We start from the raw sequence: 27,991 nt of genomic DNA on the forward strand, positions 1-27,991 counted from the left end.
ATGGCTCGACATACGTTTTGAGTTTTTTTTTTAAAGATGGTTAGTTTTACATTCGACGATGCAACTTTGAGCGGAAACAAGCTGAGCGAACATGCGAAGAGGACACACCCCGATAGAATGGACACAAGCTGGCAAATAGCTACATAAGCTGTCAGCTGTATGAGGAACTTTGTTTCTAATCCTTGCTTGCTACAAGATTCATGGATGGATTACAGTTTGAAAACGAGTACAGATTTTGCAAAAGTTGAAAATTGTTCGTCACAATCTATCCTTCGAAGAGGTGAATTCGATTACGTGATACCAGTTTACAATAAAATAACGATAATTTTCTTAGAAAAAAAAAACTCCTACATCTGGTATGACCATCAAGTATACAATTGCAGTAATAAACGAAATGGTTTCCTATCGTAAGGTCAATGAAGTTTCATTAGTACAGCTGCTAGCCAACAGCTGCCACATAGTTGCAAAACAAAATATAATAACAATGTAAATAAATTGAGCACTTCCAAACTCACGCACACCCACCCACCCGAACTGCCATTGCATTAGTCGGCAGTTTTATCATCATCGGTTCTATGCTGCAACAATAAAAAAAAAACCTGCTCCCAAATCACCACATTCACCCACGCCACCCTCCAATCAGCCCATTCATTGCCTTCGTAGGACACAAATAATCTATCGAGTCGTTCGCTTTTTGCGTTTCAAAATATTTACCCTCAACCCTTCGGCGTTCCTCCGCTCATTCAGCATTAGGTTGTTGTTTACCACATAAAATAAAAGCAGTACTAAAACCATAGTCCAACGAGCGACTCCAGCCCGGAAGGGAGGAAACCAGTGTGGAAACCGACAGCGAAGGGAAAGAAAACTGCGAGCCCAGGGCAGGGCGGTAGGGAAACACATTTGAAATTCTAGTCGTGCGCTCGAAAACGCTCGTTTGATACCGAACGGATACTGCCGATTGCATACTTAATTGAAACTCGTTTAAAATACCAGCGAACAGATAACAGAAATCAATTGATAAACATTTTGCTCATCCGCTCCGCGTGCCGATTGCGAATTATCGTCAAAATGCGAGCCTGAGAAATCTGAGTAAATCAATATTTTGGCGGTAACTAAGCAGCCTGAAAAAAACTAGGGAGTTTCGTTCAATGCTGTAGCAAACCTAATTAGATATTTTCCACCCACAGAATGTGAATGCCAATTCAACCAATCATTTATTTGATCGCTACATTCCGATCGCAATTTTGCTCGATTGCCCAGCAAAATCGTTCGCCATCAAAGAGCAGCGTGATTTGAGTCCCGCTTTCAACATCGGAACCAGTAGCAACAGTAGCAGCAGCAGCAGCGAAAGAAGTGCACTTGTTTCTTTGCCTTCGTCATGCTTATCAAACGATGGTGCCAATCACCGGCACCGGTACGAGTTTCGAGAAGCAATATTCTAAATTGATCGATTGCAGAATTAATCGAAAAGACTTTGGTTGCTATTCCACCGGAGTGGGAGCAGAAGCTAGCAAAAAATACACCTCGTAAAGACAGGGGGAAAGGGAATCGACCGACCGACAGGAATTGATTACAGATTAGTTTGAGAGAGTGAAAATAGCTCCACCCGTAAAGTTATTTACGTTACTTTCAACGATTCCGTGGATCTTCGATTCGATGAAGATATGTTGAGAATAAGAATTGGGTTATTCATCAGTGAAATATCATGTTGGAAGTTATATGCGTTGTATTAGTATTCCAGCTGAATATCGATAGATTTAGTGAAGATTACAGCACGGGTGCGAGTGATGTTATGTGGCCTCTACATAAGCTTTTTAATATAAACGCATTAGAAGACATGTCCAACAAAATTACCAAAAAAAAAATCAAGTGAAAATCATGATTTACAACAATCCACTAATTTTTTTTAGCAGTACGACAGTTCTAAACGTCTTTTAAGATTTATTTTCCTTTTCTACATACTTAGTTAGACAAAATAGTTTTATCAATTTTCCTACAATTACATTCACTGAATTCCGAAGACACCTAGTATACATGTTTTCCTGGGAGACATCAGTTTTTATAAAGTTGTTCGAGGGAGGAGTGTGTCACGAACTTTTCGAGAAACTTTTACCTTCGAGACATCAAATAAATTTAGGTTTATGGAAGCAAATATGGATTGACCTCTTGGGACGGGTCAACTCAAAACTTTTTTGGTACTGATTATAGGGGATATCGAGTAAACGGTTGGTGTCTACTCATGCCGTCTGTGCTAGGAATGCTGATTGGTTCATTGTTCGCGAAAGTTCGACCTTTTTCGAAACTTTTCAACAAGTTTTACCACTGAGCGATGACTGAATAATAATAACTAGCGTATTCAAAAATTGTCCAACTTTTTATCTGTCTAACTACATGTTAAATATCGTAATCCATCCTGTGGTGTGGCTGTTATTACCGTTTAAAATCAAACTGAATATTTTCCAGTTTCATTCGCAATTTTACAAAATGTACTCCAGTTTAGAAAACAAAGATGTAGTTCTACGTCAAAAATAGCAAATTAAAGCAAAGCCTTGATGCGATTCGGAACTTGACCTGCTGTTTGTTATACACAGACTTCGCAGCACTGTTCAGTGTTCAGGACAATTGCGGGGCTAGCGCTACGATCCTACTGACACTAACAGTCCCTCCCAAGCCGAGACTCGAACCTACGACGTCAAAAATATCAAATGCAAAATTAGAAGCCAAAAATCATAAGCCAAAAATCAGAAGCCAGATGTCAAAAGGATTGAAAGTTACAAACTAGATCTAGGAACAGGAAAACTACCTTTACCTTAAGTAACGGAAAGAGAAACAACAAAAATTATCCAGGATATCAAACAACAAACTGAGTTAGTAAAATGGCAAAGAAAAAAATTGCAGTTTGAAAAATTAAAAAAAATTCAATTGGTGTCTAAATGTTTTGAAATTTTGAAATATTTTATCATTTTTTCCAATTTCGGAACTTGTGAAATTGCGGTTTTTTCAAAATCACAACAGCATACCGTAATCTCAATAAAAAAACATGAAAACTCAAAGTTAGAACTCGAAATTTTTACGTTCTTCAAAGTTTTTTTTTTTTTTATTTCTAATGTTTCTATACTGCTCTCAAGTTTACTAGAAAAAACTGTAGGTTCAAATATCATTAAATCTTCGAGACTTTCGTATTCTTAGGCCTTTTCAACAGACGAAACGTTCTCAATAGCTCGTAAATTTTAAAAGATCTCAAAATTGAAAAAAAAGTCCAAATCACTCCTCAGAGTTTCAGTTTTTTTTAAATGCGAAAATTTCACGAATTCTTTAAAATTTCAGAATAATCATATCTCTCAAAATTCTGAGAAGTTTCAGCATTTAAAATCACATTCGAAAAAGCTGTATCAAGAAACTAAATTTTCAAAGGTGTCATAAATCTTAGGAGGTTCTAATTTTTGATATTATATGTAATCCCAAAATTTTGATATTATAGAATTTTTTTTTTTCGAAAAGTAGAAAACATTTACAATTCTCAAAATATGTTGACCTATCTCAAAATATGTTGACCTATAAAATTTGCTAGTTTAAGCATTCTAGAAACTCTCAAATTAGTTAGGAACGAATTATTTTTAAAACTTTGATCTTTCACTATTATTATGATAACACTGCACAGTGATCCAATAAGGCAAAAAGTGGAACCTAATTCCATAGCGCCTTCCACCTTCATCCTAGCTGAATAGCGTCTTCGGAACAATTGTTTGTATGAATGTCCCGCATAATCGTTAATTATCAAAAAATATGAAAAGTTTACTATACAAAAAATAAAAAACAAACTTTTTTGTGTTAAATGATAGAGGAATGGTTTATTCAGGAAAGTTGTAGGAAATTCCAAAATATGAAGCTTGGTGTTCTGTTTTCTTTGATTATGCGTGTAACTCTATCAAATATTTTTAGACCCGTATTTTTTGTTTGGTCCTTAGGGTATCAATTTATATGGCGGTCCAAAAATCGATTGTTTTTAAATTTATAATTTGTCAAAAATTTATCACTTTTGAGCCGTTTAACTGATTTTGAACCGTTCGGCTCAAATTGAAGGCAATCAGTCCGCATTTCAAGGAAAAATCCAGAAATGTAATTTAAATAACAATAACTATCTTGATTCGAACGCTCTGATGGGTTCGAGAACCACGAGACTCTATCGTTTCTTTTTTGTTTGGTTTCTCAGAAAATTTTACAAAAAAAAAAAATCGAATTTCCGTCGAATTGTATTAGATACTAATCCTCAATATCCACAATGACCACCATGCGTCTCCTTCAAAGCTCCCTCAAAGTAAAAATATCAAACGATACCAGAATTTTGAACCCTCCAAAACGTCAAAATACGGTCAATTAATGATTATCCTAAAACAAATCGTATGTTGCTGGTTTGCAGAGTATTTTGTTTTGTTTTGTGGAAGATTTTTCCAATGGAGACGCATGGTGATCATGGTGGATATTGTAGAATTGTAAAATTCAACATCCAAAATTAAAAAATATAAATCCGTGAAACTTTGATGTATCATGTAAAATTTTCTGAGACACAAAAAAAATCAAACAATAGGGTTTCCTGGGCATCGAACACACCGAAACGGCAAAATACCGTTTTAATCTTGATATCTTGATTCTTTTTCATAAAGGGGGGGATTTGTTTATAACTTAAGTATTTATGATAAATATTAGTAAATAATGAGTATGTGTGCAAGGCACTTCCCCCCCCCAATATTTTTCCCGAGGGGCAATGTATCATTTTGCCCCCTCAATAATTCTAGAGTTACTATCAAAACTTGGCTTGTACACTCTCAATGTGCTCTCTGAAAAATACATAGTTATTGACATTTAACCTTCTAGAGCCCAATGCACAGTGGTCCAATAAGGCAAAAAGTGGAACTTAATTCCATAGCGCCTTTTACCTTCATCCTAGCTTAAAAGGGTGTTCTGAACAAATGTTTGTATGGATGACCCGCATAATCGTAAATTGTCAGAAAGCATGAAAAGTTTACTATACTAAAAATAAAAAAAAAAAGTTTTTTTGGGTTAAGAAATAGAAGAATAGTTTGTTCAGCAAAGTTGTAGAAGATTCAAAAATATGAAACTTTATTGAATAAACTATTTTTCTATTTCTTAACCCAAAAAACTTAATTTTTTATGTTGGAAGAGAATGCAGATAGGAATTTTGTTTGTTCAGCAAAGATTCTTATTTTTGCACGTTCTAAAACATTGCCGAATTAACCATTCCTCTATCTCTCAACACAAAAAAGTTAGTATTTTGGATACATGAAAACCTACTGTAACAGACGCTCGCCGTACTCTAATATGGATGGATTGGGACAAATGGAACCTAAAGAAGTTTACAGTAATTCAGCTTAACTTCAAGGAAAAGTATTGACATCATGATTCCACTTGCCCCTTTTTAATCTATACGTTCTTGAAGTTATCGAAAAAATAAGCTAAAATATGATATAACTTTGTAAGGAAAAGTCCTGGAGATATATGACCTTTGGAAAATGTCTGTTTTGTGTGCCCTAATTATTCTTCCGAACAATACTTTCGTGTAAATGCAACTAACAAAAGTTAAGTATAAAAAACTAACTTTTAAGTAATTTTCATGCAATATACTTTATAACTTTGTACCAAAAGAAGATAGGATTTTCATTTGTTCAACTAAGTTTCATATTTTTGAATCTTCTACAACTTTGCTGAACAAATTATTTTTCTATCTCTTAACACAAAAAGTTATTTTTTTTATTTTTAGCATAGTAAACTTTTCATACTTTTTGACAATTTTCGATTATGCGGATCATTCATACAAACAATTGTTCCGAAGACACTTTTAAGCTAGGATGAAGGTAAAAGGCGCTATGGAATTAAGTTCCACTTTTTACCTTATTGGACCACTGTGCAATGCCGCCATTAGGTGGGCATCAGTCGAAGTTCTGAAATGCTTCAATAAATACTTCAAAAGTGTTTATCATGGTTCATAGTGATTTTACCGATTAACCTGGGCACTAAAGGGTTAAAGTACACTATGGATTTTTTTCTTGAAAGGTACAACTACCTTAAATATGACACTAAACAATTCAATATCGGTTGAACGGCAAAAGTTACAAGTTTTTGAAAATTGTTGATTGTTTGGGCCATTCTGTTTCAGGAAGTATCACCCGAAGAGTCAACCAGAAAAACTATAGTGATTTAAGTAGGATCTGTTAAATATTTCTAAAAATTTACAATACTTTAAAATTTTCAAAGTTCAACCAGCAAAATTTAACATTTTCAAAAAATTGATATTCTTATGAATTTTTAAATTAACAATATTTTATAGTTCTGTAGTTCTTCTTTATAATGTAAACAGAAATCAAAATCAATCCTAGATTGCTAACTTTTTGGCCTTATTACAATTTTTTTATGTAAAAAAAAATGTTGTGTATGAGACACGGCCGCAAGATTAACGTAGAATTACAACAGCCTGTATTCTGTCAATGTATTTTTTGTAATAGGTTAGGAAATACACTCAATTGGGATGAATCAATTATTTATTTGAATTATTAAAGAACGGAAATCAATAGTCATTATCTTAAAATTCATAATGGTGATTTTCGGCCTCTGGATATCATTTCGGTTCCGGAAATACCCGTGTTGGGTGGTATTCAGCCTTGATTTTAGTTATAAATGTGTTGTTATATTCTCTTTCAGCGGCATCACTGACGGTTTTTGTCTTTGATGAGGAATTACAGACCACTAACCAAAATTTTGAAATAATCGTTATAATTCTGGTCGATGAAATCGTCATTGAGTGGCACATCTGTTTGTCTGTGGTTTTACTCTAATGCGAAGCAAATTTACTGGCCATGCTAGACCGTTTGATCGGATCCGGCTCATATATTCGACATCTGCATTAGAGGAGTAAGGTAATCGTGAGGAAAATGTATGTACAATTTCGACCCTACAACTCACTTCGCTAAGCAGTGAAATAATAATTTTAAACATTGTATTAACGAATTGTTCTATATTTTATATGTTCAACTACATATACATTACTTCGATGCATTATGTGATTAAACAGTTACAACCGTTGGAAATCCAACCCATCGCTTGGTTCGATAGGTTACCTGTGGCTTGAGCTGTGACTAAACAAATCTGTCTTTCGTGTAAAGAGTTGGCGCTTCTCTGAAGTTATCATTAAAAAAATATTTCAGCGAAAATAATTCATTCGGAAGTGTTAAATATGCAACAAAAACTTTATTGAAAATTTATTATTAATGAACTGTCGAATTCGGTTACATACCTGTTCATAAAATCTGATTCGTGTCGATTACATTGTACCAAAGTTTGACAGCAAGTAGCATCCCAGCAATTTCAATCATGAAGGGTAACCGCTCTCATATTCATCTCAGTATCTATATTCATCTCATCACGCCTTTTTGATCAATTTATTGTCAAATTTTACCATATTTTCAATGAAAACTTTTAGCCACTTGAGAAAATCGAGAAGCAAATAGATTTACTTTCAAAATTTTGTAGAAGTTTGACGGTAAATTGGATAAATGAGAAAAATAAGATGAATATAGGGGCACCAACCTGTTGAGATGAATAATGGAGCGTTGACCCGTCATCAGAGTACGCTATGGGGGAAATGGCATCTGTTACAAAAATCGCTTCTTCATGTTTTCAAGAAAGGAGTGGTAATGGTTTCTAAAGCGCATACCATCGAGTTTAGAATCAATCAGAAAAATTATTTTTAGTTTTTTTTTTTAATTTATCATGAGTAAATACGTACGAAGTGTAAGAAGTGGGACGCAATACGAAACAAGATATTAGAGTTGTATGTTCTGCGGTGGGTTCGAGGCTTACTATCCTATTACCGACTATTTCATTTTTCATTCCTACATCTACTCCTTAAACCATAACATGTCAACGTCGCCGCCGGTAAAAATTCGTTCACTTAAAAAAGATCTTATATATTAAGTAATTCGATGAAAATTAATTATATAAGTGCTATACATCCTTTTATTTGAAAAATTAAACCCGTTTATTCGAGTAACCGAGATGGTAAAACTGAATAAAAACTTCACTCCATCTGAAAATCCCATCACCGTCGTTATCCACTCTAGTTTCATACGTTCAGTCGGACAGGCGCTAATTTGTTATGTGCTGTGATGCTTTACCGCTAAAAATGCCACTTTTCAGCATACCAACAGCGCACAAAACAAAAACAAACAAACATTCAGAAGGCCAACTTTTCCGTTTCGATTGCCTCACTGCGCCGCTAGTGATGGCATTCGAATACCGTGTCCGTTTAAAATGGCCATGTACGAGACAGGCATTCACTTCATCACACTAAACTCGAACAACATTTGCACACATAAACCAGACCTTCTTCTCTTACCAAAAAAAAAGGAAAACAGCTGTCAGTTGATTATTTTCAAACAAACTTCTGTCCACTTTTGCTGTGGTTAAAATAGTCGAATAACTACTACGGGACGCCTGAAGGTATGCCGGTAGTTTGTCAGCCAGGGAGGCGTTGGACTGGAGGTAGAAACAACTTCCCATAAAAAATAATACACCACCGACGTATTTTACGATAGCCTCGGCCGGTTTGTTTGGAAGCGGATTGTCCTCCCATTTGTTTTTTTTACTATCACCGAGACCACTCGGGGCTCAGAATTTATGCCATCATCCCGGCAGGCCAGCCCTTAGCGTTGGCCATTGCCAGGCGTGGGACGGCCTTCGATTGCTGGTAGTTCAAATCATCAAATTGTGATCCCCTCGGGGGAGGCCGAACCGTTATTCTTCTTGTTTACAGTTAAAGACTTTTTGGGACAATCGACTGGGGGCAGATAAAAGTATTGCGTCAACTAGGTAAACGGCCCGCCACGTATACGGACGGCGTAAATTATGCAGAATGTATCAGCGGCGGAGCGTTTTGGAAACTTCAATCGGATTGCTGAGCCCGGGTTGACAGCCGTCCGGTAGGGTGTCAATTAGCGAACGGGTTGACGATCTGGCCCTAAGAGAATGAGATTTTCCACCTGAGTTTCTAATTTTTTCGCTTCCCTCTAGTATTGAATTTGAAAGTAACTGTATCATTTTTTTCTTCTTTTCTACAGATGAAACCTGTCGCTCGGATGAGTTTACCTGCGCCAATGGGCGTTGTTTACAGAAGCGGTGGCAGTGCGACCGGGATGATGACTGCGGAGATAACAGCGACGAGAAGGGTTGCCAGCCAACGACGTGCGATCCACTGAAACAGTTTGCCTGCTCGGAAAGCTATTGCATTACGGCCAAATGGCGCTGTGATGGCGAACCGGACTGCCCCGATGGATCGGACGAAAGGGTACGTAGCATCTAATAGTAGCGGCTTCATTTTATCTCCGTTTACGTTGACCATTTGCCATTTAGGGTTGCTCCAATTCAACTCCCCCGGTGGTGAACCCGTGTCTGTCGTTGGAGTATCAGTGCAATGATCGAATTACTTGTATTCACAAGAGCTGGATTTGCGATGGGGAAAAAGATTGCCCTCATGGCGATGACGAAATGCCACCAATCTGTCAAAATGTTACCTGTCGACCGGATCAGTTCCAGTGTAAGAAGGACAAGACCTGCATCAACGGACGTTTCCACTGTAATGGGAAACCGGATTGTTCGGATGGCAGTGACGAGCTGGAGTGTGGTGAGTGTTTGAGGAGGGTTTTTTTCTGTACAGCCGTATCCGGTAACGAGTTTCTGTCTTTCAGCGGAACGACCGGCTGTTAAGTGTAATCCAAAGACGGAATTCGACTGCGGGGGAGGAATGTGCATTCCACTGTCTAAGGTTTGCGATAAAAACGCGGACTGCCCAGAATTCCAGGATGAACCGACGGATAAGTGCGGCAAGAATGAGTGTTTGCAAAACAATGGCGGCTGCTCGGATATTTGTGTTGATACGCCCGCTGGATTCTATTGCGATTGTAAGCAGGGGTAGGTTGAATGTTCAATCCAGACAGACAGCAGTAAAATTCTAACATTTTTTTTATTTCAGCTTCCAACTAGTGAACAACAGAAGTTGTGAGGATATCGATGAATGCCAGGAATCGGGCTCATGTTCGCAACAGTGTACCAATGAAATCGGTACATTTAAGTGCGAATGTATGAGTGGATACCTGCGGGATCCACGGGATCACACCAAGTGTAAGGCGACTGAAGGACACGCTTCGCTTCTGTTCGCAAGGCGACATGATATCCGGAAAATTTCCTTGGACCACCGTGAAATGACATCGATCGTGAATGATACCAAGTCTGCTACGGCGTTGGATTTTGTGTTCCGCACCGGAATGATCTACTGGAGTGATGTTTCCGAGCAGCGAATCTACAAGTGAGTTTATTTCGAGGTTTCTATCGTTCTTAAACTTACTCAATTGCTTAATTTAACAGGGCACCGATTGATGAGGGATCAGATAAAACAGTGGTGGTTAAAAGCCAAACCGTCACCTCAGACGGTCTGGCTGTTGATTGGATCTACAACCATATCTACTTTACTGACATTAAAAAATCGACCATCGAACTGACCAACTTCGATGGGAACATGGGAAAAATTCTGATCAAAGACGATTTGGAGATTCCTCGGGCAATCGCACTGGATCCAATCGATGGGTAAGTTTTACTCATTCTATTTTTAATGGTCTCTGTCAAAAATGGTTTGTTTCTCGCCATAAAGATGGATGTACTGGACTGATTGGGGCACCAGCCCGCGAATTGAACGTGCCGGTATGGATGGAACGCATCGACAGGTTATCGTCAACTACGAAGTTAAATGGCCTAATGGAATCACGTTGGACTTGGTGCGAAAGCGAGTCTACTGGGTTGGTGTCGAGTTAAACGCTGTTGAAGTGCCTCCATTTTCACCATTGTGTTTCGATTTATTTTTTTCTGAATATAGGTTGATGCCAAGTTAAATGTCATTTCATCGTGCAACTACGACGGTACGCAGCGGACGGTTGTGCTGTACTCGGCTGACTATCTGCGACATCCGTTTTCGATTACCACCTTCGAGGATTATGTGTACTGGACCGATTGGGACAAGGAGGCTGTCTTCAAGGCGAATAAATTTAACGGCAAGAACATTGAACCGGTGACGGCACTGCACATGGTAAGTAGTGTGACTTCTAGTGATACTCTAATATGTTGCGTGGAAGGTTCTCCATACGTGTTTTGTATAATACGGATCGAGGGAGGAGCATAACAGTACGAAATGTTAATTTTGAAAATGTGATTTTGATTTTCTTGCTTTGTGGGCAGCACCACTCAATAAAATTTTCTATGAAGGCCGTATACAACCGTACGTGTCAATATGCATAGACCAACTGATATAGTGAAGAACGTCGTAGTTCTACGTCAAAAATTACGAAATACGAAATGACGAAGAATTATCAATAAACAATGTTGGAATGAATAAAGGAAAAATGATGCAAAATAAAGAAGAAAATTCTTGAAAAGACGATAAAAACATGATAAAGTTTTTGTTAATCCAAATTGTAATAAAAGGCGAAGAACAAATAAAAGGATACGTAACAAAATCGAAAACAAAATGAAACATAACAAAATAATAAGGGGAATTATGTAAAAGAGGTGCAATAAATTGAATATTTTGAATATTACGAAAAAATGATGAATAACAAAAAAAAATTCGACAAGAAAAACAAAAAAAAAATAAAATATTAAAAAGATAAAAGGAAAATAATAAAATAATGTTGAACGGATGATAAATAAAAACCTGAATTAATCCACCTAGTGGTGCAGAAACCTTTGTTATACTAACTATTACTTTATACATATTAGGCCAGTCAATTACAATCGTATAGAAACGTAAGTCCAATTTCAATAATGAATGAAATGAATTTAAAAGATAGTTTTCAGAGAGTTGCGGTACTACTTATTCGCTTTATTTTCAGAAATTGCAGGACCTAGGTTTATAAATCAGCATCAAGTTTTTTTTTACGAATTGAAGCAAACTTCTACAAACCTGCTCTCGAAATATAGTTCAGAATTATACAGGAAAAAAATATTGCTATTGAGTTGTCAATTTAATTCTATCTCGAGTGCATTATCTGAAAATGAAGGTTCTCCACGATCCTTGAGAATTTTGGATTTTCAGAGTGTAAGCGAGAACATTATTCTTTTCGAAGGCCTAGGCTGTATGAAAAAAACCGAAATAAAGATTTTTTAAATCTTGCTGCGATAACGAGAAGTGGAATAACATGGATATTCTGTTTGCACTTAGTCTTAAATTAGAAAGCAATGTTATATTTTACATGAGCATATTGTATCATTCATAGAGATAAGTGACTTTTCACCTGCGCACAGTAAACGTGTATAGCCATGTAGAGCTGCTTCAATACTTTTTCCTTATTTTGCCGATTACGTTCACCAGCTACTTTAGATTTCTGGTCACAAATTTAAAACACAAAATAAGTGTTCACCTGGAAAATTCTCCAGCTATTCAAAACGTAGCATTGCAAACAAAACAGCGATTTATTTGTGTTTTTCTCAACGGATGGCACTAACACATTCGTACGTAAAAAGGTCTATACATCTTTGGTAAAGCTTTTCAAAATATCTGCATGGCTAATTGTTTTTTTTTTAGTCGAGCTTCGTAGCCGCAAGGTTACAGAGTCCGCTTTGACAAGCGAATGGTAATAGGTTCGAATCTTAGTAGAACCAAACCATTCGTTCGCAAAAAGGACTTTAAGTATGGGTTTATTCTCAGGCTCTTCCACACAAAATCTTCTCTCCAGATTTAATAACCTCTCGTCTAAAGCTTCGATAATATCATAGACTATATATATGTTAGAGTGGTAGCTTGCAGGAGGATATGATAGAATCGATAAGGAAGAAAGTAGGTTACTAAATCTGAATGAGAAGACAAAAAATACTATAACTTCCCTCCAGACTTCATAACCACTGATCTTAAGCTTCGATTATATCATAGGCACTATAGCACGTTATACGCTGTTAGAGTTATAACTTGCAGGAGGACATGATATAGAGTCGATAAAGAAGGAAGTAGGTTACTAAGTCTGAAGGAGAAGACAAAAAAGCACTGTAACACAGAGCAGGTTACTTCTCAATAAGTAGCACTGCAAAATGGTAAAAAAAAAAAAACAGAAAAACGTCCGGACAATGCCACAACAGATCAAAACAACTACTGGTCGCAGTGGGGTCCACACAAAAAAAAATTGTTTTACATTTGCACACTGTGGGATCAGATTTTACTACAATGCTTATCTCCCGAAAGCTGTAAATGTTTCTTACTATTCGCAAATCTAGATTCAACGTACAATTTAGTATATATTTTATAAGAAGTGAGAAAGGAAGCTTCGGAAGCGAGAAAAGGAGCTAAGTAAGCATTACAGTTTCTTCTAAAATCTGGTTCAAATTTTCAAGAACAAGCTAAAGGGTAATTTATTTACACCAGTTGAGATACACCACGAAGAGTGTAAAGATTATGAAAAGTTGTCGATGTTTGTTGATTTCCTTAAGGAAATAAATAGCGATACGAAAAAAAGAGGGAAAGAGAAGAAGAAAGAGCAGTGAGAGAGAAAAATTATCCAGAAGGTAAAATATCCCATGTCTAAAATATACTTTGGTCTGAACTCTACAGTTCAAGCAACCAATAAAAGATCGCACACAGTATGATTTTCAATGTGCTCTAGGGATTTCATTTAAGCATGCGAACATCAAAATCGAAATAAGCGTTCTAAAAAAGAGTGTTTTTTGTTATTTTTCTATTTTGGGTCGATTCTGATATACTACACATATAAACAACATATTTACACATACATACGTACAGGCACACATTCACAAACATGCATAAATTGTTCAATTCGTCGATCTGAGTAAATTGGTATACAACACATGGCTCTCCGTGCCTTTAATTTTGTCTTAAAAGTTGAATGTCTTATATAAAAAATACTCTTTGATCAATATTTTAAAATCTAAGCCACTAATCAAAAATCCACTCGGTATGTATGTACAACATACATACACACACACACATACACACACACATACACATGAACAGACTTTGCTCAGTTCGTCGAGCTGAATCGAATGGTATATACGATTCGGCCCTCCGGATCTTGGATCTATTTTGCGTTTTTCGACCGATTTTATAACATTTGTTTAGTATAACAAAGGTAAAAAGTTAGACTTTTCCAAATATTAAAATGCAATTGGGAAGACGATACTCGGGTAAATTGAAACTAAATTGAAACCTAATAAAAAACCCTAATAAAATCAAACTCAAAAATCAAAATTAAATATTGAATTCACGACGATGGAAACCTGACCAAAAAAGAATAAGTACAGTGTGAATAGTATAAAATACAAACTGTATTCTGAAAGAGCAAAATGACGAAAAATAGCAGAAAAAAATCCCTGGAAAGGGTCATCAAAACAGCCGAAACGTCGGGAAATTTGACTAAAAAGACTAAGATAAAAAACACCTGCATAACTATTGCCAGTCGACAAAATTACGAATAACGGTATTGAAATTATGTAAGAAATGAAATCAGAGAAATTAAAAAATAGTACTAGGAATGCTAACTGCAGATAATTTTGTTTTTAAAAATATGAAGAATATCAGAAGAGAAAATAAAAAAGAATATTAAAAGAGAAAATAAGTGAGAGAATATGCGAGAGGTGTCACAAAGCAACCAAAACACGCAAAAAAAACTTCAGCTTAATTTTAAAAATGACAAGGAATAAACCATGTTGCCAAAAAGTGTAATAATGACAAGGAATGGTAAGTTTAAATATAATAAACAAATACACAATAAAAGAAAATTGAAGAAAACAATAAACAAAAGCATTGAAAAGAAAATGAAATAGCAATTCTTGTAAAATTATGTACATATATCGCCGGCATTGTAAAACATTAAATGTAGTCGTGAAAAGATAAAAAAATAGTCCATATAGCAGTTTTACATGAAAATGTAAGTTAAAATGAAAAATAATAATTTGAGTGAAAAGCAAAATGGTTGAAAAAAAATTACAAATTATACAAATGGCATTGAAAAAATAGTTTAATTACAATAAATGACATTACTGAATAAGTAAATTATTTCAGAAAAAAAGGTAATAAAACGAAATCCAAAATCCAACGAAGCGGTAAACAACTTGATGAGGTATAAAAATATACTAAAAAATATTGAAAGACAAATACAGACCCCGTTCGATTTTAGCACGTTTTGTTTTTGGCACGGTTCAATTTTGGCACTGCTCGAAGAGAGAGAGAGTCTATAGAGAGAGAGAGAGTCTAGAGAGAGAGAGTCTAGAGAGAGAGAGTCTAGAGAGAGAGAGAGAGTCTAGAGAGAGAAAGAGTCTAGAGAGAGAGAGAGTCTAGAGAGAGAGAGAGTCTAGAGAGAGAGAGTCTAGAGAGAGAGTGTCTATAGAGAGAGTCTAGAGAGAGAGTCTAGAGAGAGAGTCTAGAGAGAGGGTCTAGAGAGAGAGTCTAGAGAGAGAGTCTAGAGAGAGAGAGAGTTTAGAGAGAGAAAGTCTAGAGAGAAAGTCTAGAGAGAGAGAGAGAGAGAAAGAGAGAGAGTCAAGAGAGAGAGAGTCTAGAGAGAGAGAAAGTCTAGAGAGAGAGAGAGTCTATAGAGAGAGAGTCTAGAAAGAGAGAGTCTAGAGAGAGAGAGAGAGAGTTTAGAGAGAGAGAGTCTAGAGAGAGAAATAGTCTAGAGAGAGAGAGTCTATAGAGAGAGTCTAGAGAGAGAGTATAGAGAGAGAGTCTAGAGAGAGAGAGTCTAGAGAGAGAGAGTCTAGAGAGAGAGAGTCTAGAGAGAGAGAGTCTAGAGAGAGTCTAGAGAGAGAGAGAGAGAGAGAGAGAGAGAGAGAAAGAGAGAGAGAGAGTCAAAAGAGAGTCTAGAGAGAGAGAAAGTCTAGAGAGAGAGAGAGAGAGTCTAGAGAGAGAGAGTCTAGAAAGAGAGAGTCTAGAGAGAGAGAGAGAGTCTAGAGAGAGAGAGAGTCTAGAGAGAGAGAAAGAGAGAGAGAGTCTAGAGAGAGAGAGAGAGAGAGAGAAATAGCGAAGAAACTATATAGAGAGCAGTAAATTAAAAAGTAAAGCAGTGAATTTAAAAAAAAATGAGGAAAATTAATGGAAAATAATGGAAAACGGTTTTGCAAGCACAGAACATTGTGAAAAAGACGCAAATATTTTGACAGAATGCTAATGTATTATTAATGGAAAATTTGTGTTTCAAAATAGAAAAAAAAGATGACACGAGTCAAAGAAAAATATGCTTGAAAAGGGTAGAAAATACGACAATGAAAGCGCGAACTGGCAAAAGATTTAAAAAATGGCACCAAAGTTATGAAAAATGATTTAACGAGTTATGTGTAAAAAAAGATCAGATAAATAGAATTAAACTACAGAATTCAATAGAAAAATGTTGAAAAAACTGAGAATAATGATGATAAGCTTATGCGAAGATAGGAATTAAATAACAAAATACTTCCAAAAACGGCAACTGCCGTGGACAGATTTTTAACGATATTAAACACCCCCCTCCGCCCGTGGACAAATGCCCATATAAATTCTTTTTATTTTGTAGGGAAGGGACCGTTGACATTACACAAACCCCCCCCCCCCCAAGCTGTCCACGTGGTATGTGGATGGCCCCTAAAACAAGATGACAAAGTTTAAAGAACCACTAAAAAATAAGTGACAAAAACTAAAAGAAAATATTAAAATCACGGTAAATGCGAGATTTGACTCAGAACAAAAACAACCAAAACACGCAAGAAAACACAGTTTGAAAAAATGACACAAAATGAACTAAGTTGCCGAAATTAAAATGATAGAAAAATGTAAATTGAAACATAAAAAACAAAAAAAGAAAACAACAAAATAGCAGTAGCATTGATAAACGTAATAGTAAAAAATGATTGCAAAAAAATACAAAAAGTGAAATGCACAGTCATTTCACAATTATAGATCAATTTTACCAAAATACGTCTATCCTAACGAAACTCAACAATTTTCATTAGCCATGGTATTTTTTCAACTCAGTTGTAACCTTATTTATACGATTAAAATGATTTGGATTTGCAAATGTCACTAAAAATAATAATCTTGCACGGTGCGTTAGGAAAGGTGACCCATCATTGTATTAGTTATTACATTTGTCGGTTCACAATTGAGCCATTGCCAACCAGAGTGGTCTAAAGACCATTTTTTTCGAAAATGAGTTTTTTGCATATTCCGCATCTACACATAAAACTGTACTTAGGAGATCAAAAATGTTTCAAAAAATCAAACTTTAAAGGTGATTTATACCATGTTGAAATTGCGTCCGAAACAGAATGGCCATTCTGTTTCGGAACAGAGTGGTCTATGTAGATAAATCGGTGTAATACTATCATGTAACATGTAACATGTAGCATATTACATGTGATAAGTAACATGCCACTTGTTCTGTACATGTCACACGTAATATGTAACATGTTACACGTAATGTAACACGAAAAATGTAACATGTAAAATATTATGTAATATGTAACATTTTGTGTTACATGTAATGTTACACGTGACATCTTACATGTGACTTGCTATATGTACCATATAACCTGTGATACTAGCCATTTTATACGAGTTACCGTCATTTTCTTTGTCTTTTACCAGGTTTGTGTACATAGACCACTCTGTTCCGAAACGATTCGAGGATTCCAGTGAATATATATGAAGTCAGAGTGGTCTATGTACATTGGTGAGATGAAATCACCGATTTCGCAAAGAAACTGTTAATTTTATGTATTCCAATGTTAAACTAACCTTTATAACCTTTATATTAGAACATTTTGTTTGAAAGAATCCGTTGAACAGAATTTTATTCAGAGATTTTTCGGAAATTGCTTCTCCTGAACAATTTGCTCGATGGCACATAGACCACTCTGGTTTGCAAAAGCTCAATTGTGGGTCGGTCCATATTTTGGCTATTTTTATCACCTTTGCACAATTACTTGTAGCTTCTAAATACTTTATATCATTTTCCATTTCATTTGCAAAAACAAACATCGTCATGAGCTTTTTTCCCAACTCAATTCTTCTTGCAGGTATCCTTTTTAACAACGATAATTTTATATAAGGGAATAATCTTATCGTTAAATATAATTGTCATAGTATGACATAAAATACTCCAATTCATACTATTAATCAGGGCTCTACATTTTCGAAACAAAACAATGAAACTGATATACTCGCGCTGTCATTTCGATTCGAGCAGGTTCATTTTCACTTGATTCCTTTCGGCTACTGTCAATGAATCACTTCTTTCTCTCTTTCCCTCTTTCTTCTTTCGAATCATTTCAAATGAAACTAATGACTTTTTCAATCGACGGAGAGCGAGACCACCGTAGTTAGAACGGCAATGGCATCCAATAAATACGTTACGCAAGTTCCGATCAATATTTCCTCCCTCTTTCCTACAGAAGTACTGTATGGAAGCCTTCTGTCTCCGTCAGCGCTCATTGTCATTTTCAATTGAGAATCGTTATTTGAGAGTGACGGTGATAATCTCCGCTATCAATTGAAAAGCGTTTGTATCAATTTCAAGCCCTTCAATTGTCCGAGCTTTCGACTGGCTGTCATGTGACTCACGAAGTGCTTGAAAATGATACAAAAGCATTTCAATTGAAAGCGACGGGTCAAAGCGTCACTATAACCCCTTTATTGTCAATTGAAAATGACTTTGTCAGGCTCTGCTATTAATTATAATAACGTTTGAGCCGGTTATTATAAACTTTTTCTAAACGATTTCCATTCTTGATTACGTTGGTCATTCCAGTCGGAAATTCCACCACTTTATAAGGTCCTCTCACAAGTTTTTGTTACATTCATTAACCTGGTCTTGTCGGGACTGGTTTTACTAAGACTAAATCACCAGACATGGGCTGCCAGTCATTTGCTGTTCTGTCATACGCTTGTTTGCGCTTTCTTAAATTTGGCCTTCGCGTTTGCGCGGAGGTAATAGAATGTTTTTCTCATTTCTTGTACACGCCGTTTCCTGACTCGGCGCTAGGGTGGTTTAGCGGTAAAACGAAAACCGGTAAAACCGATTTTTTTTTCAATACCGAAATACCGGTATTGGAGAGACTAAAAAACCGGTATTTTCGGTATTCTTGCTAAAATTTAAAAAAAACTTGTCACAATATTCATAAATCATTGTAAGGCCTGAATTTGGAAAAACTATATGAAGAGCAACAAACAGAATAGAGAAGTATTTACCTTCTATTCCGTCGGATTCGTAAAATGAACCTTCTTGTCTGATCGTCATTTCATTTTCTTCTTCATTCATTTACTCTTCTCAACAGTTTTAAATAATGTTTTTTAAAGAATTTGAAATTTATTCACTTATTTTAAACTAAGTTTTGCGCTGAAATAGAAAATTTAAATAAAATCTACATGTTTTTTTATTAATATGAGTTTCGAAATTATGTTATTCGTGGTCATAATTTCAAAACTCATTGGATTCATTCATTGAAGTTTTCCAAACACTGTTAAATATATAATATATAAAAGAAATCAAAACAATGGTTCAAATCTTACAAAAAAATTCTGGATCGATAAATGCAAAACCATAATTCTCGCCAAACATGTGAAAAGGGCCCATGTGCCATATGTAAACAAGCCAAATTTTCTCATTTTTTGATCAATACAAGCGAAATCTGCTCTCACCGATAAGATTTATTGATAAAAGAATTCACTCTTTATCAAAAAATCTTATTCGTACGAGTAGAATAAGCTTGTATTCATTGAAAAACGTGAAATTGTGGCTTGTTTACATATGGCACATGGGCCCTTTTCACATGCTCAGCGAGAATTATACAGCGCCATGCCCATAGATGCAACCTGAGACGCTAAACAAAAAATAAATTTCAAATTCAAATTTATGTATAATATTTAATAATTTTTCAATTTTATTTTTGAATAGTACAGAGAGAATGACTTGCGGACATGATTGTCATTACTTCTCCAAACTATGATTTTTGGAACGAGTAGTTTCAAAGCCCACGTGTCACCCCTGGTTTGTATTAATCCGAAAGAAAATAAAAATACTGTTTTTTTACCGGTATTACCGCCGGTTTTTACTTCTATGAATACCGAATTACCGGTTTTTCGAAAAGTCGGTAATACCGACCACCCTACTCGGCGCGGAATCACTGTTCAAACTTTTCAAAGATGTTTCTATGGGTATGCCACTTATGTTCGTATTTCACCTTACAGATTTCAAGTACAGGGGCGGCTCCTATTGCTACATGTTCCCTACCCTAATTTCTTATAGAAGGACGAAATTATTATAATTCCTCATAGAATGCTCTATTGGAAATTAAAAATATTTCTACAGCCAAAACGATTTGTTCGATTGGCATAGTGTCTTCGGAAAAGTTGTAGATAATAATTTTGTCCTTCAAAAAAAAAAATCCCCTCGAAAAAATAATTAAATTGTTTTTATAGTAATGAAAAAAATGTTAGCATTAAAAATCAACTCAAACGAAATAAATCTAAATTGAAACCTAGTGAATAAATAAATAACAAAATTAAACTTAAACTGATACACAATAAGAATAGTGTGGATAGTATTTAAGGGAACATCGACAGGGAGGCGAAAAAGTTTTCTAAATCAAATTATCTGATTTTCCCTGATATTCCCTGAAATAAAACATAAATTTCCATGATATTTTTCAGTATTTGGCACAAAAGAGGGCAGCGTAGTTTAACGCAACTCTGAAATCCCAGCGAAAGAAGTATTCAATTGGATATGAAACCGGACCGTAGTGGTCCCGAATTAGCCTTTTATGCTACAAGAATCAGTTTTTTCGCTAGAGTGTTGTTTAAAAAAGTATCGCCTCTAGGTAAAATTTTTTCCCTGAATATTTTTCAGTTTTCCCTGATATTCCTCGATTTCCCTGATCAAAAAATTAATTCTCTGACATTCCCTGATTTTCCAGATTTTTCCAGGTTTTCGACACCCTGATCCATAAATGATGTAGCTTTTTCAGGTTTTTTTGACGACCTCCCCCACTCCCCCTTCGTAGCATTTCGCCACACAGTCAGAGCCCCCCCTAGAAAATAACGTAGCTCTATTACAACACCGCCTCCCCCTCATCCTAAATTGAGATTTTTTTTGCAAATTTTACTATCGAACACATACCTTGTATCATAAATGAACAAGAAAAGACAAGACAGTAATAAAAAGACCCTTAACAGACCAACCCCCCCTCCCCTCTATTCCCTCGAATGCTACGTCATTTATGGATGTTCCCCAATACAAACAGTGAAAAATATGGAAGAAACAAGGGGAAAATGGCGAAAAATAACGAGAAAATTTCTCTCTAAAAAGGTTACCAAAACAGCCGATACATCGGGCAACTTGATTGAGAAAGCCAAGAGATAAAAAACACTCGCATTACTATCATCAGTCGTTAATATATCGATAAAGAAAAAAATATCGAAAGGATGAACATAAAACAGTAAAAGACGGCGAAGATAGTTGACAGAATGATGACTTTTTTGCGCTTTTGATGGAGAATTTGTCATTCAAAATGACGAGAATGGTAAGAAATAACAGTAAATAAAAAAGAGTCGACATATCGAAAAAATTGCAAAAAAGATAATAAAAAAGGACAGATTTTATAAAAATGGTGAAAAATTACGAAATTTGATACAAAAATATTGAAAAATGAGAAGGAGTTAAACTATTGTGCAATATCAGCGATAGTATGACTTTTAATTACAATACTTACTTTACTTACTTTTTTGGCTAACGGACCGTTCACCGGTCTAGGGCCGAACGAATTAGAGATCCAGTTCTCCAGTCTCCCCGTACACCAGCAGATCGTGCATCTTCTTCCACCGCGCACATCCACCGCGTGCGAGGTCTACCACGGAGTCGACGGCCTCTTCCTGGTTCTCTACTGAAGATAGTTTTGGCGGCTCTCTCGTCAGGCATCCTGGCTACATGTCCAGCTCACTGAAGCCTGCCCCGCTGTATTACCTTCACTATATCAGCATGTTTGCATACCTGGTACAACTCGTGATTCATGCGTCTGCGCCACACTCCATCTTCCAGTTTACCGCCAAGTATCGATCGCAGAACTTTACGCTCAAAAACTCCGAGCACTCGTCGATCAGCTTCCTTCAGCGTCCATGCTTCATGTCCGTAAAGGGCCACCGGGAGTATCAGCGTCCTATACAGCGCTAGTTTTGTGCGAGTTTGCAAACTACGGGACCTTAGCTGGTTACGCAGACCGTAGAAAGCCCTGTTCGCAGCTGCAACTCGTCGTTTCACTTCACGGCTCATATCGTTGTCACATGTCACAAGCGTACCAGGATAAACGAATTCGTCAACCACTTTAAATCGTTCCCCATCTATCTCCACCTCAGCACCAACACCACGGGGACTCCCACGCTCTCTGCCAGCTACCATGTACTTCGTTTTGGCAGAGTTAATGACTAGTCCCAATCTCGCTGCTTCTCTTTTAAAAAGGTACGAAGGCCTCCTCCACGGCCTTACAGTTGATACCGATGATATCGATGTCGTCCGCAAAGCCACATAATGACAATAAAGTTATGCAAAAGCAACAGTCAGAAAAATTATAAAAAAAAGCCAATTGAAAACTACCAATAGTAACAAAAAGACAAAAAAGACATTAGGTGAAGAAAAAAGAATGAAAATGACAAACTAACAAAAATATAAAGAAGAACAGAACTTATAGCAAAAACAAAAAAAAAATAATAGCAAAATAACAAAAAACGAAAAAATTAAACATTGAAAAAATTAAAGAAAAACTAAAATAGATAACGGAAAGCAATAATATTATTCAAAAAATACAACCATATCTATATCTATAAATGCGAATGTCTGTCTGTCTGTTACCTTATAGCATATAGACAATCTGAACAAATGAGTTTTCGAGTACGGGGAGTGTCACGAATATATTAGTTTTGCTCTGTTCTTATAAGCGCAGCTATGGAGGGGGGGGGGGTGAATTTGTAGATTATAAATTTGGAATTTTCCTCCCCGATAATCGTGCAATTTTATATACAAAATACAGTCATATGATACTATTTCTGATCTCATTCGTGAAGAAGAGGGGTAGGAGTGAGTGATGTCAGGTTAATGATTTTCAAACAGCTGAACTATAGTAGCTGATGTATCAATATGACTATGATTTTTATTGATTCCATTATTCACAGATTCCATTCTGTGCATTAGCAACAGTGAATTTGTACTCTATAAACTTCTAATCACAAAACACGAACACCGCGTTAGTTTGTACACGATGGTTCTCAAAAACGAGGTATATTCTGAGGTAGTGATTTTCAGCCAAAATGGTCATTCTGGAATCGAGATGATGTCCAGAGACCGGAAAATAAATTCAGACGCCATTTTGAAATCCAAGATGGCGACTTCCGGTTTCCAAAAATGACCAAATAACCCCGATTGGGGTTTTTGAAACCAAAATGATACTCAGAGGCCGTAAATCGACTTAAGATGTCATTTTAGAGCCAAGGTGGCGACTTCCGTTTTTGGTTGAACAGCCATAAATAACCAAATACTACCTTATAAGGGAATTTCTGAAACCGCCTGGAGGCCTGACAACAACTAAATGCATGGATAATTTAGAAAAACCGCGAATAATATAAAAAAAGTATAAAATGGAAGTTATTTCCCTGGCTTGGAGAGGGTGCAAATGTTTGCAAATAAACAGAAAATATGAAAAGTTATACATCAAAAAGAATCTACACCAGTTTCAAAACCCTTTCTTTCATAAAAAACACGAAATGAATATTGAACATCCCTGCAGAAAAAGCAATATTGAATTTTTCTTCTACTTTTATTAACACCCATCTCGTTTTTTTCACCTCGCAGCTGCAACATCCGATGACTATCCATGTGTATCATCCTTACCGCCAACCGGACGGCACCAATCACTGCCAGGCGGTGAATGGGCACTGCTCGCATCTCTGCCTGCCGGCGCCACAGATCAACGGCCGGAGCCCGAAAATATCCTGTGCATGTCCGACCGGCCTCAAACTGATGGATGACGGTCTCATGTGCGTGGAAGACGGTAAGCACACCCTTCCTTTTCCATTTACGTTTTCCTTCGGAAAAATTTGTTTTCATGTTCTCATCCGATTGTGTTGATACAAACAAGCGCGCACAGGGAAGCGTAAAATACGCTTCCTTGGATGGCAGTGTTAAAGAGTGACAAGTGTGAATGCGAAAGCATTAAAAAACGTAAATCCGCAAACTCCGTTCAGTTTGTGTTGTTCTTTTGTTCGACGGATGTATTCTATTTATGTTTTTTTTTTCATTCTTTTTTTTCGATTCCTTTTTGGTTATACCAAAATACAAACAATCGTGCCGCGAAACGCCATTTTCCCGCCGGGCATGGGGTCATGAATCGTGCCATCCGGTTATGCATGAACTCTCGTCATCGGGCTTTGTTCTTTCGAATGTGTCGGGCGGAACCGAAATTCTCTACCTTTCATGTAATTTGTAAAATTGCATCTCCGGTATGCTAATTTCAATCAATCGATCGATCGAATCCCGGTGCAGTGAGTGCAACCACCAGGGGTCCACCAATGCATGCCCCATCTCATCCGTCATCGGGACCGAGCGCAACCAAAGACAACAAACAGATCGAGCATCATTCCAGTAATCTGTATGACAGCAGCAAGGATATCATTGCCTCCTCCACGGTGAACTCATTGACGTCCTCCTCCTCGTCCTTTTCTACTTCGCTCGAAAACCAGAACTGTGAGTATGTCCGATCGACTAATACGTTAGACGAACCAAAAGCACAATCCGCTAAACCCGAACACTATTCGACACTGCTAACATTGATTAACTAATTAGCTAAATAAGTCATCCGGGTGAAAAACGCTTACACGCCTAAATACGCTCCGCTTGTAACGCGCTGTCAAGCTAACATCACACGCACGCTTATATTTTTCATTGTACACACATACACGCATTATACTCTAACATGGAAAATCCACGCATCAGAGGATAAATAATTTCCCACCCGTCGAGTAAGGCCAAATCGGGTGGAACGATGGAACTTATTTTAGTCCGAAGTTTTTGCTGTCGAATTTGGCTCGCAGTTGGTCGATCATTCCAGGGAACAGGTTATTGCGTAAAGTAGGCACCATTAGATTAGGGAGCTCTCGTTTCGGAGCACCAGAAAATGGAGAGAGAGACCCCACAGGGCAGCTTAGCAGGTGTGTAAGCATCGAAAAGAACTCTTAATTCGAGCTAAGCCAAACAAAAGCAACAACAACACAAATTAACAAGTATACCGCAGGCATCCTTTATTTTTGTTTTGTTTTGCGCTACCGTCTGTATAATTTAGACACGTACTACACCGGCCTGGATTAAAATGGACAGGTCGGTTTCTCGGGAAAATTAGAGAAAGTGAAAAATAAACAGGAAACGGACGCGGTTGCTAGGAGCATTGGGCTGCAGCTGGCATTCCGTTGTGCAGTTTTACCTTTCGGGTGTTTTTTTAGTGGTGAGTTTTTATTTGAAGAGATAGAGCAAAAAGTTTAGCAATTTGTCATCGTAATGCCACCTATAGAGAGGAAATCGGGGGTCGGTTTGAGCATGATTTGTTGGGTGGTTTGCAGGTTTTTTTTTATTTGGCCATTTGCATCGGCTAAGGACTAATGGGTAAGGTTGTAGTTTTTATAACAAAATTACAAAGTAAGGGAAGTTGTTTTCTAAACACAATTAAATTTGAAAATTTACGAAGAAAATCATGAAAGATAAAATGTATAACTCAAAAAAAAAAAATATTACCTGTAAATTCATTTGAGTCGAACTCTGCCCAATCTAAGTCACTCATCAGTCATCTTATTCCTATAATTACTGGTTGCATGCCGAACGCGTTTTTTTCCGCACCGTCAATTTCTTCATGCCAGTTACCCGACGGGAAAAAAGCTCACTTGAATTAGTTTCACCAGCCCCGGCTGCCGTTCCTGTTGCTTCGCGCTCGTTACCCGAAAACAGCTCAGCTCAAGTAGCCAAATTCGACAGCAAAATGGGTAGATAAAGTTTCTTTTTTCGCCTTTCCTAGACATGACTTTTGCTCATTCAATTTTCCGCCATTTTCGTGTGCCCGCTTCGGCAATGAGATTAATCACGCTCCTCTTTGGTACCGATTACTGGCTTCTAGGGAAAAGTTTCTTCGGGCTGGAATAGTTCCGAAATTGTGGGATGAAAGCCGGCCAGAATAGGGAAAGTTGGACAAGCGTGAAATGGCGTACTCAGACAAAGAGACCATGAATATACATTGCCCAAAGCCGGAATGCAGTCGGCAATCAATCACCATCATTAGCACTCATTCATTCGCATTTTTCGCACAATCCATCAAAAGTAACTGAAACAATTTACACACACACACACAAGGTCAAACTAATTATTCATCATCACTCATTATTTTGCACCTATTTTCGGTTCAATAACAATACAGCATCGTCCGTCACTCAACAATCATCATCAACATCAACGTCGCACCCTTCGCTCGCTAATAGCTTGCACATCGCGGCCATTTGCAGTAACCTCACGCAAATCGATGCTCTGCTCGCGGAACTCAAATCCATCAAAACAGTCAACAAAACTGCCCTGCATCGGTCCTACTTTAACAGACGCCAACGGATACGACCGCCGCCAGTGGCAAACCGATCAGGTCGGGAAGAATCCCTCGGGGACTTGACTGTACAACCGACAACAATCGCTACTCTGCTGCTTTTCATCGACGATCACCTGGACCGTGACGACGATGAAGGGCCGACAGGACGGCCGACGACAACCGTGACGCCACCGACGACGACGACGACGACGACTGGTGACAGTGACAGTGACAGCCAGGAGACACTGACCGAGTATCGCTACTGGGAATTTCGAAAGCGATTCAACATGCTGGAGACGCTATTCACCGACCGGGTGGAAGATATTGGCGGACCGGACGGGGGTAATCGGGACATTTACGACAGCGAATTGCAAGCATCCTACGAGTACGTGCGGTGGCTTTGCCGGCGCTTCCAAGGTTTGTCCGGCGTCGTCTTGTGCTTCTGCTGGCCGTCGTCGCAACCATTCGTTAAGGTGAAACGGGATTGTGGCCTTTTCCTATACAATTTTGTGGTTAGAATTCTTTTAACTTCTGTATTTTGATCGTAAAAAATTCGGCTTTCACTAAATAAACAGCACTAAAATTGCGACTTCAGGCATGCAACAGTTGTGAAAACAATTAATCAAAGTTTCATGTACGTAGTCTTCATAAATCAAGAAAAAATTAGATTGCAAAATTCGAGTTGATCGCGACCACGTCCCGTTTCACCTTAACTACTGTTTATTTGTTAGTTTGTTTGTTTTCGTTTGTCTGACGGTTCGATTCGTTGTTTGTTGTTTCAATGTTAGAGTTACGTGTATTCTAATGTTCCTTCCTGATGAACGAATTGGCGGAAAAAGTGTTGTCTTAAAAAGTTGTCTTAAATATTGGTTTGATGTGTGATAATGTTTTGTCAAATGAAGTGAAAACTTAGCTAGATTGTGGCCTGTCGCAGATGGTCAAGGTAATAATGTGCTTTTCTTCAGTTAAGTAGTACTGGAGAATAATTGTTCCTTTCAGTCAACTAGTAGTAATGTTTTTATTTCAAGTTGTATTATCTATAAAACGTCTATAAAGTGATAAATGAGGCCACACCAATTGGGGCATTATATAATAATTCTTGAATTTTTGATAGCAAAAAAATCTTCGATTTATTTCTAGTAATAAAACTATTTTGTTTTTTTTTTGCCATTAATGTAGGGTAACGAACCTATTTTAGGTAGTTTATGCAATACAAACATAGGTACGGCGTGTTCAATAAATTCGGATAGAATTTCATCATTCTATAATAATACGTAACACACACACACGCACACAC

General features: G+C 37.1%; 1 protein-coding gene across 15 annotated transcripts in view; it reads left to right on the forward strand.

The window, feature by feature from the left end:
- Positions 1 to 27,991, forward strand: part of LOC129730262 (low-density lipoprotein receptor-like) — a 595,327-nt gene that overhangs the window by 517,764 nt on the left and 49,572 nt on the right. For 9 of the 15 annotated variants that reach the window (XR_008728819.1, XR_008728818.1, XM_055689454.1 and 6 more), the window contains 10 exons: positions 9,132 to 9,358; positions 9,424 to 9,694; positions 9,759 to 9,981; positions 10,043 to 10,375; positions 10,435 to 10,653; positions 10,718 to 10,862; positions 10,940 to 11,149; positions 23,931 to 24,129; positions 24,621 to 24,821; positions 26,536 to 27,111. Coding sequence is in view for 12 of the 15 variants with exons in the window: in XM_055689454.1 (XP_055545429.1) it covers positions 9,132 to 9,358; positions 9,424 to 9,694; positions 9,759 to 9,981; positions 10,043 to 10,375; positions 10,435 to 10,653; positions 10,718 to 10,862; positions 10,940 to 11,149; positions 23,931 to 24,129; positions 24,621 to 24,821; positions 26,536 to 27,111 (2,604 nt within the window). In the remaining 3 variants the exon portion in view is untranslated. The remainder of the gene's footprint in view (positions 1 to 9,131; positions 9,359 to 9,423; positions 9,695 to 9,758; positions 9,982 to 10,042; positions 10,376 to 10,434; positions 10,654 to 10,717; positions 10,863 to 10,939; positions 11,150 to 23,930; positions 24,130 to 24,620; positions 24,822 to 26,535; positions 27,112 to 27,991) is intronic. The other 6 variants (XM_055689449.1, XM_055689452.1, XM_055689455.1 and 3 more) reach the window with 2 other exon arrangements.

The sequence above is a fragment of the Wyeomyia smithii genome, chromosome 3 (genome assembly GCF_029784165.1).
Source record: "Wyeomyia smithii strain HCP4-BCI-WySm-NY-G18 chromosome 3, ASM2978416v1, whole genome shotgun sequence".
Taxonomy (NCBI): domain Eukaryota; kingdom Metazoa; phylum Arthropoda; class Insecta; order Diptera; family Culicidae; genus Wyeomyia; species Wyeomyia smithii.